The sequence below is a fragment of the Schistocerca nitens genome, chromosome 9, assembly GCF_023898315.1.
Source record: "Schistocerca nitens isolate TAMUIC-IGC-003100 chromosome 9, iqSchNite1.1, whole genome shotgun sequence".
NCBI lineage: Eukaryota > Metazoa > Arthropoda > Insecta > Orthoptera > Acrididae > Schistocerca > Schistocerca nitens.
The window spans coordinates 101,877,851-101,888,438 of record NC_064622.1 but is presented as its reverse complement, the minus strand read 5'-3'; the positions used below and the strand labels follow the sequence as shown (position 1 = coordinate 101,888,438).

The 10,588-nt window shown below is 37.7% G+C and overlaps 1 protein-coding gene across 2 annotated transcripts; it reads right to left on the bottom strand.

The window, feature by feature from the left end:
• Window positions 1-674: 674 nt before the first annotated feature.
• On the bottom strand, window positions 675-6,566 carry LOC126203776 (deoxyuridine 5'-triphosphate nucleotidohydrolase-like). 2 transcript variants are annotated; one of them, XM_049938144.1, is made up of 4 exons: window positions 6,125-6,566; window positions 5,844-5,980; window positions 5,548-5,693; window positions 675-868 (listed from the first exon to the last, which is right to left on the bottom strand). In XM_049938144.1, exons 1-4 carry the CDS (start codon window positions 6,226-6,228, stop codon window positions 812-814), a joined length of 444 nt encoding a protein of 147 aa, XP_049794101.1. In that variant the 5' UTR covers window positions 6,229-6,566; the 3' UTR covers window positions 675-811. The 2 variants fall into 2 exon arrangements, with proteins under 2 accessions (XP_049794101.1, XP_049794102.1); XM_049938145.1 differs by having other exon boundaries at window positions 5,548-5,690.
• Window positions 6,567-10,588: the final 4,022 nt, after the last annotated feature.

Sequence of the window (10,588 nt, the reverse complement as noted above, 5' to 3'; positions counted from 1 at the left end):
ATCAGTAACATCCATGATTATGGAGGAAATGTTAAAGCACTCTTCGTATTTTATCCAACAACAATACCACAAACGCTCTCCGTGCACTGACAAACAAGCCAAGCCAAGAAAAATGTGCCAATATGGCTAGGTAACAGTTGACGAGCTACTGATTTTTGTTTCACATTAGTCTGCTGCAGGGACAACTTCACAAATTGCCACCCATAGGCTCAAAAGTAAAGTTTATGAAGTAATAAGCTGGGAAGGCTGTATTATTCGAACAAAATACGTAATGTGTACAAAGCGAGTTTTGCATCTTCAAACATTTTTAATAATGGTGCTTGCTAATGATACACCAAGTTCTGCTTCTTTATCATACAATGGATTCACTCAGTTTTACTTCGCAACCAGAAGTGGAAAGACAGAGTTTTACATCTGTCGACAGTTTTCGAGGTACATTTTAGGGCACAAAAAAGCTGTTTTGTTCGTAATCAATAGATGGCAGCACAGAGAACAAAATGGTGGCACCAGCTCATTTTTGAGAAAAAGTGGATTTACAACAGTTTGCATCTGGATGCCTCATGTGGAGTTTTAGCACAGTTGCAGTCCTAATGGAAAGTATTATATATACTGGAATCTGGCTATAATTTTTTGCAGAAGTTGGTGTTAATAAGTGGGGGTAAAAGAACTTAAAGTTACTTTTGCATCAGTTTCTTTAATTACAGAATGATGAACAATATACAAGAGACTGTCATCCTGTACTGTGTACTGACAATACCCTAATGCAATAATACTGAAAACGACACTAGGAAATAATTTTTATTCATAACGATTACTTTATACCTGTTGAGCCCAAACCCATAGAGCCTCGCTGTGTGTCATCCAGCTCCTACAGAAAAGAAAAAGCTACATTTACTCCCAGTTTAATATAGTATGAACAGAGATTGTGTAATTCTGGTGGTAATTATCCAACTAAATAGGTCACCCAGCACCATTTGCAGGCTGTCCAGATGACAGATTCAAGGGGAAACAAACATCTGATTTTCAGTATTTCATATAAATACTGACCAAATGTAAAATGCTGCCAAATCTAGTCATTAAGAGTTATAATCTTATGTTAAAGGTTTAACACAATAAGACAAATTACAAACTGTGTACTACATCTTGAGGCAGTGCAATTCATGTCGTGCAAATTACACAGATTATATTCATCAAGTATTTCAGAATGAGAGCATTTTCCAACAATCTTTACACAATTTCAATCATATACGAGTTTATTGCTTACTAAATTTTTATTGTTCATGCAGTAAAACTTCACCATTAGGCATGAAGTTTTAATTTATTTTTTCTTTACTACAAGCTCTATTCATAATACATTTTGCAGACACTATTCGCAGATATCACTGAATATACCTGCAACATTATATAATTGTACAACACACAGTTATGGGGAAATGATGTCTTCAACCAAACATCCTGCATGCTTAACACAATATATTTAACTCACCTGTAAAGCAATAATACATTAGAGATAGTTTTATGCATGGGAGCATGGTTCTGGAGGAACTGGTATCAACAGTAAACCTGAAATGTCATCTCTTATGAAAGTGTGTATAAAAGAAAATGTTGATTATGAATATTTTAGTAAAATGGTACCATTACAATAATTTAGAGTAGGAGATACTCAGTTGCTTTTTTGACTGGTTTTCTCATTTACCTTCTGTAGCTTCTAAATCATAACCCAGGGGCATATTCGTCTGCTTGATACATGTTACCTATATATATATATATATATATATATATATATATATATATATATATATATATATATATATATATATATATAAAGAAAGATGATGAGACTTACCAAACAAAAGCGCTGGCAGGTCGATAGACACACAAACAAACACAAATATACACACAAAATTCAAGCTTTCGCAACAAACTGTTGCCTCATCAGGAAAGAGGGGAAGGAGAGGGAAAGACGAAAGGATGTGGGTTTTAAGGGAGAGGATAAGGAGTCATTCCAATCCCGGGAGCGGAAAGACTTACCTTAGGGGGAAAAAAGGACAGGTATACACTCGCACACACACCCATATCCATCCACACATACAGACACTGGATATGGGTGTGTGTGCGAGTGTATACCTGTCCTTTTTTCCCCCTAAGGTAAGTCTTTCCGCTCCCGGGATTGGAATGACTCCTTATCCTCTTCCTTAAAACCCACATCCTTTCGTCTTTCCCTCTCCTTCCCCTCTTTCCTGATGAGGCAACAGTTTGTTGCGAAAGCTTGAATTTTGTGTGTATATTTGTGTTTGTTTGTGTGTCTATCGACCTGCCAGCGCTTTTGTTTGGTAAGTCTCATCATCTTTCTTTTTAGATATATTTTTCCACGTGGAATGTTTCCCTCTGTTATATATATATATATATATATATATATATATATATATATATATATAATGTAACTTTCAGCAATGAGTTAGTTCACTCAACTCAGATGGTGATTAAATGAGTTTTCTTCCTTTATTCATATTGGGAATAGACATCTGCTGTGTATTTTGGTTCATGGATGTTTCAGCTTCTGAAAAATCGCTGGTTGTAAGGAATGAGTACAGTGGAATCTTTTATTGTTTCCACACATCTTTGCAGTGTCTGTGATCAGAAACATTATTTGTAAAAATTTAGCTGTTGTAGACTGACCAGCTGTTGCAGATACATACTCGTGACAAAAGTAAAATTAATACATGCACACATCTGGCAGCGGAAAAGGTGTGAACTGTCAGCACCAGTAAATTTATTTTCTTTATTCAGATTCTGTTGACAAATTGTGAACATGAAAACAAGTTACAAAAAAAAGTCCAACATTTAAATTAATTACTACAATTTTTTTTAAAAAAATATTTTATTGCAGATAACAGACATTAATGTGAACCATACAATATCTTTTAAAGTAGATGCACCCCCCCCCCCCCCCACACACACACACACAAGTGCGCGCAAAATGACACAATTTCAGAGATTTTACTGGTCTCATATGATTTTATGCATACAGACTGAAGTGGTGAGTGAAAATTTGTATCACGGCCAGGCATTGAACTCGGGTTTCCACCGCCTAAGCCATCTGGGCAAAGCAGTTAACCAACTGTGCGGATTACTCTGGCACACCTGCCTCTTCGATCCAAATTCTCACTGCTGCCCCACTCTACTTTTAATTCCCCCTTTGTAAGAGGGAATTTAAAGTAGACTATGGCAGCAGTGAGAATTTGGATCAAGGAGGGAGGCATGTCATGGTAATCCATGCCGTCTGGACTAACAGTGTCAATGCTGTATTTCGACTGGTGGACCAGTTGTGGTGGGGTAGTGTCTGATGAAGGGGGTGGACAGAGAGGGACTGGGGGGTGGGTGGCTAACAGCTCGGAGGGAGACAATCGGTAAGCCTACTAAGAACGTGAGAGGGAGGGTAGCAGGAATATGTGCTAGGCATGTATCACAGTAGCTGGTGGGGAGTGACTCACATTGAAGGTGATGTGAACTGGGATGGGGTGACAGGACTAAGGAATGAGAAACTGTTGAGTGGAGGCTGCAGACACAGTGTGTTATCTGAGACTGAGGCCAGGATGATTATGGGAGTGGAAGATGTGTTGTAAGGATAACTCCCATCTGCGTAGTTTAGAGAAGCTGGTGGTGGAGGGAAGGATGCAGACGGCCCAAGTTGTGGAACAGCCATTGAAATTGAGCATGTTGTCCTCAGCTGCACATTGTGCCCACTGGGTCGTCAATTTTGTTTTGGCGATAGTGTGGTAATGGCCGTTCATCTTGGTGGACAGCTGTTGGTTGTAATGCTGACATAAAGAGCTGTGCAGAATTGGTATATGACATGGCTGCTTTGACAGGGGTAGTATAAGCCTATAACGGGACTGAAGTAGGAGGTGCTGGGTGAGTGGATTAGGCACATCTTGAACCTTGGGTCACTGATCCCTGTGACAATGGGGCTGGTAGTAGGAGTTGCATAGGGATGGACTAGGATGTTTTGTATGTTGGGAGGGTGACGGCGCACAACTTGAATACGAAGGATCTTGGATAGGATGCCCCTTATTATAGGGCAGGATGAGAGATAATCAAAGCTCTGACGGAGCTCTCCTGCATTCCTACCTCCTCTCTCTTAGTCCCTCTTCCTGCCTCCCTCTCCTTCCATCCACCCCACCTGACACTATCCCCACCACAACCAGTCCACCTGCTGAAATACAGCTTTGGCACCATGTAGGTGCATAGACATGTGTTTCTGTGTGTATTTTTACTTTGGTTCGACAAAGAATAACAGCAAAAGCAAGCAAGGTTTCTTTCTTTTGTGTGTGCCTTTCAGCAATTCAACACTTCCACTTTCTGTGACTGGTCTTCTTCAATCCAAAGGTATTTAGTTCTACTAGATCTTTTCTATAACAAAGAACTGCAACATACAAAATTTTAAACAGATTTGTGGGATAGGTGGCATTTAACGAGCCAAATATGAAACAGGGGAAAAACTTACAATACCCATAAAAAACAAACAAACAAAAAATTTGACAAAGGAACTATAAAATCTAGGCAGTGTTATGACTTTTAGTTTTCATGAGTGTACCTGTGATACTATACATTTTGCCTCCTGACAGTAGATACTAGGCAGCAACTCTACATCATAAGTCACACCTTACAGTAACACAGTCCAACTTTTCCCAAATGGACCACACCTACGTAACTACACTCACGTATCACACAACCATTACAGGGTTTAACAAAATGACCACATTGATTTGAGCAGATTTTTACAACTATCTGTGTAATATATTACATGATGCTTTTTACACTGGCAGGACAACCATAATGCTTTCAGCAAACAAAAGTGTGCAGGAATATGTGTGCATTGATGACACATACTACATTGTATCAGAAAATATACTTGCAGGGACTCCAACACCTGTTTTATTAGATGCAGCTTGCTCTCCAACATATATTTGGTCCCATCACATGTAATGCTAATGTGTGCTTCTGTTTACCTCATTTTGCTTTTCCCCCATCTATCCACTAGTAATGTGGCTTACTCCCATTGACCTTTCTTAATTTACCTCACAGTTTGAATTTTTATAACAGGAAGTGTTCCAAATACAGAGAGAACTTAGATATCAGACTACACTACAGTTAAACCTGTTACCACAATATTTATTTTGTATTTGCATTCATATTCGAAGCCTGTGACAATTCACATTTAAACTATCACTTTGTCACCTTTCGACCTAACCTAGACCACGGGATATATTACTGATCAGCCTGTCATCAAAACCTACATTCAAAAAAATATTATATATAAATTATAAATTAACAAGAAAATTGTGAATAAACCTGAATTAAAGGAAAGAAAATTCCAATAATCCTGGAACAAACCAAGGAAAGTTTGGAATTGGACAAAACAGTTAATATTTGTGCAAATAACTCGGATGGTAGGAACAGGAAGGTAATAAAGAACAGAGAGAAATTACTGGTGAAGCAACAACACACTGGCTGACATTACAGTGACCTGCCACATTCACCTACCTGTACTTCCTCCAATTCTGGATATAGTATCTGCTCACAAATTAACTGTGCTATGCGATCACCTCGTTTCACAACAAATTCCTTGTCAGAATGGTTGAACAATACCACACCAATATTACCACGATAATCTTCATCAATAACACCTGCTGCGGAAGCAATAATACAGAGCATAAATAGCATACATATTGTAAGAGATCACTTATCAACCTGGGAGAGGTGGGGAAAACTGAAATGCACGAGAATTTTCCATTGCTTCCATAACAAAACTCTCATAAGTATCAGAGAAAGTCATTTACCTCCGATATCAATGTGATAGTTTAGTGCAAGGCCTGATCTTGGTGCAATTCTACCATAACATCCTTCAGGAAGCTGTACCTTAATGTCTATTTTCACTAGTTCCTTCCCGTGCGGTGGCACACAAAGATCGTAAGCGCTGCAATTAAAATAATAAAAATAAGTATAGGGCGCTTCTTTTGTGACAATCTTTATTTGTTTATAAAAGACTACTCAGCCAAATGGTGCTTAACTAATGTTCGGTGTAGGATTTTAATTGGTAGCAAGTAAGTGAGAGATGCACCTCCTGAGATCATAACCCGCAGATTTGGGTGAAAGTTTTATCGGCGAAAATGCGTTCTCCGTCAGTTTCACAAATTTCAATATTGCATTCCTCCGTCCTGTCATTTTATATACCAACAACTGTCAGCAGTTAACGATTAACAGTAGGTGTGTGTTCGGCCATAAATCCATTGAGAAAAAGGGGCTTATGTTACGTGAATGTAACAGCAAGAATACTCATGCGTAACCAACTTTTTAAAGCTTTCTTCCTATCACATTTAATGCACACATCTCCGACGTCTTACGTCACAGTCCATCATCTATTATTCTGTTACGACAACGAACCCATACTGTTTGGATACTATAACTTTACGATTTCGCTAGTGCTGCCAGAAGCGGATAAAATAAACACAGAACAAGAAAAGAGAGAAACGCAACTCCCGTCTTAAGAGTGGGAAACACAGACCGACAGCAGCGCCTCAAGTGGTATGGACTGGAGATGGACTAAAATACGAAAACATTGCGGGTTGCATCCCCCCCTCCCTAGTTTACTTACGTTGTAGGTTTTCATTTTTCTTTTAATTCTATTATCTTATTTTTCTGGGCGTGCTATGTAATTATTTCGGCTGGCATCATAATAAAATAATCGAAACACAGCTATAGTACACTGTACTACAGCAGAGAGAAACCTATTCAGTAATATTTTCAGTCTATTTTTGACGTTTGCGTCTGACAGACAAGAAAACATGATAGGAGCAGCGACTGTCAGGTACAAACGTCAAAAATATACTTTTAAATTGACATGCTTATATTGTTATCTATCAACATGTAAAAGCTCCAGCATGTTTTATGGTTCATAAGACCTAGATGCAACACTTGAAACTGAGAGTAAGTCGAAACAAGCTTGTAGTGTCAATAATTGAAGCAAAAGAAAAATAACATTGCAGCAGCTAAACTGGACTGCAAATATTCCTGAATAATGCCATAATTTTTACGTCATACAAAATGCTGTATCAATGGAGAAAAAATGCCTATTATTAAGAGAATAAGCAGCAGTTAAAGAGCTTCAATTAAGAAATTTTTATCACACTATTAATTAATGAAGAATTCTAAAATTTGTTACAACTATGTTTCAGGACTATAAGTTCTGAGTAACTGCCCAGCAAACTTGCACTACTGACCATTAATTTCTTAAAGGTTGCTACATCTTACTACTGTAAATGCTTCAACACAAAAAAGAAAACATCAATATCAAGTACCAAAAGCAGGAAAGGTGGATAAAAACAGTGAAATGAAAACAAAACTTACTTTTTATTTCTCAAGCACACAAGAAAAATTTGCTTTTAACTGTTCATTAACACCAGTTTCACTTCTGGTAGTAGCAGCTGTAAAATGAACAGTTGCCATAGCACCACTAGTGCTTAGTAGGCCCAATTCACTATTAACAACAGTGTCACCTGATTCACTACCGATTTTGGCAATTTCACAAGCAACACATGTCACATGTTTTGGAAACACACCCCTATTTAGCCTATGCCTACTTTTATTCATAAAATCTTCTTCGAAAAAATGATCTTCATAAACAAAATAAGAAGCACAGTTCACCTCTGATGACAGTTTATAAACACTCTTCCACTTTAGAAGCAACTCTTGAGGTTGTTTTGGAAACCTGTAGAAATGCTTGTTTCAAATTTCCTCTGTTGAACCCACGTAATAGCCAGATGAACAGCTGGGGAACTTGCAAGAGTGGTTCAACGTCAATTTGTTGTGTTGAATATTCTGAAAAAACATAAAAGTCTTCATTAAATAAAACTACTACAGACATATCAAAGTTATTTAAATAAACAAACAGAAACCACACTTTTTAATTCATGATAGAAGAGAATAAATTTCATTTATAGTCTACGAGATTACTTAATGAAAAATTAAATGTCTTACCTTACAATTAATTGTGGACATTTTTCAGCAGGGAATATCTTCAATTCCATGGTGAACAGTTTATAATGAATATGAGTAGTATGTAAATATGAAACAAATACAAAGACGACTGTAACCGAGGACCACAGACGTCAGTGCAGAGCAAGACGATAGAATATTTCAAAACAACCATCACTGAACTTTAAGAAGCTCTTATTGGTCAATGACAGCTTTGTTTGACCTCCAGCGCCTCTAGTGGTCTGGAATGGAACTACATGGCTTGTTGCCCATAAAACTTTCACCCCCATGATGAGAGCTGTCTAAACTCCAATGGTGGTTGTTTTGAAATATTGCTCTGCACTGACGTCTGTCGTGTCATCGGATTAGGGAAGGAAGTCGGCCGTGCCCTTTCAAAGGAGCCATCCCGGCATTTGCCTGGAGCGATTTAGGGAAATCACGAAAAACCTAAATCAGGATGGCTGGACGCGGGATTGAACCGTCGTCCTCCTGAATGCGAGTCCAGTGTGCTAACCACTGCGCCACCTCGTTCGGTCCGAGCGGTTCTAGGCGCTACAGTCTGGAACCACGCAAATGCTACGGTCGCAGGTTCGAATCCTGCCTCGGGCATGGATATGTGTGATGTCCTTAGGTTGCTTAGGTTTAAGTAGTTCTAAGTTCTAGGGGACTGATGACCTCAGAAGTTAAGTCCCAATAGTGCTCAGAGACATTTGAACCATTTAATCCATCTCAATACCACTTGAGGAGCTGCTGTAGGTCTGTGTTTCCCACTTTTAAGACGGGAGTTGCGTTTCTCTTTTTTCTTGTTCTGTGGCTCTCATTGGTCAATGCCAGTTTCGCTTGACCCCTAGTGCCTCTAGTGGTCTGAAATGGAACTACGTGGCTTGTTGCCTCTTCGCCCATAAAGTTTCACCCCCATGAAAATAAGGACTATTTGAAAGATGAAACTTCCTGGCAGATTAAAACTGTGTGCCCGACCGAGACTCGAACTCGGGACCTTTGCCTTTCGCGGGCAAGTGCTCTACCTATTTGAAAGATATTCATTTGTCTGCGAGCAGTGCTAACACAATCCATACCATATTACCATAGAGTATATACACACATATGTGTACAGTGTATACTAAATTAATTGTTCAGCAATGTGATGAACTATTATTATTTTAATAAAGCATGTCAGAACCAAGTTACTTAATTTAATAATAAATTTAATTTTTATTGTGTATATACACATATATATATTTTCACATATTTGTGGCTTTATTGTTCAGATTACAAATGAACAAATTTTGAGATGATCATCAGAATGCAATGTAAGATTGGTTGTGTGAAAAGCATGAGAGCTTTTAGTTAACTCCAAAACACTGGAATGGTTGACGCTGTGCTTTGTTGAGGGTCATGCTGTAAGCCACCTTTCTGGCAAACCAACTTTCAATTTGATGCAGCGTAATGACATTATTCTAATATTCAACGAATTTAAAAATTCAGAAGGAAAATCACAGTTTCATTTTCATTAGTCATGGTGTCGATCGACAAGCAAATTTTCTCTGCCACAGAATCATTTCTTGAATGGTCTAGTTGATGTCACTGACAATTTCGTTTTTCGTTGCTAGAATAACTTGCTTGCATAGGCATTCAGATTGGTATAATATTCGACGATATTTGATATATTTCGCTTATGAGTTGTTTGTGTTTTTCAACGACATCACAGAGTTCATTTATTGGCATGATTTAGTCAGAATTTTTGTCTATTTGATCGGTGCATTCTCCAATTCTTGGCAAATTCTTGTGCTGTTGCATCTCCCAAAATTTGTATTCTCATATTTATTGCACTTTTTTGTGGAAACATAATGAAACGTCTTAAGTTCTAAATTGTGGATTTTATATACTGTAACTCCTTGATATTCATGTATAGTGGCTATTTTAGTGGTTGCCTGGGGAGAACAATATTTATTCATATGGAATTACGAACAGCGTGGTGAATTAAGACTTTTGCTATTCTTGGAAGAGATATGTAAAAATGTAAGAAAAACCATTTATCATTCAATGTAAAAATATCTATTTTTATGTATATTATTCTTTGCTCTAAGTTAAAAGTATTAATAACTGTGAAACAACCGAATTATTTTATGTAATTACTTACTCTGATCTTGATCTTGGATGCTGATAGACGTGAGAGACATTGTAAGTGTATTTACGTTGCATTTTGGCTAAGTATAGGTGTTTATTTGCTCTTAAAACCTTTATTTACGTACCTGTAGCATCCCTACATGTAAAGAAACTAACGACTTATTTTTCCAGAGTACCAGAACGCACAATACAGTGCAAGCCTTTGACTGATTGTTGTCGGCCATTTGGACGGTCGTAATGTTTTATTTGAATATCGCCAATATTAAACAGCACAGAGCAATGGAAATAACTTACAAAATTTGCTTTTTAATTGTATTATTTAACTTCAGTATCACTGTAATTCATTTGCAAACATTATAGCAGTTTTCATTAAATTCTTGTGGTTGCTGCATAATAGCTATCTTTTCTCTTAGCTACATATATC

Excerpts from the sequence above, each read along its gene's own strand:
- LOC126203776 (XM_049938144.1), bottom strand. The coding sequence starts at position 6,228 with ATGACAGGACGGAGGAATGCAATATTGAAATTTGTGAAACTGACGGAG. Across the intron at positions 5,981-6,124 it reads GCGGGTTATGATCTCAGGAG|CGCTTACGATCTTTGTGTGC; the intron begins GTGCATCTCTCA and ends TTTTAATTGCAG. Across the intron at positions 5,694-5,843 it reads CTATCACATTGATATCGGAG|CAGGTGTTATTGATGAAGAT; the intron begins GTAAATGACTTT and ends TTGCTTCCGCAG.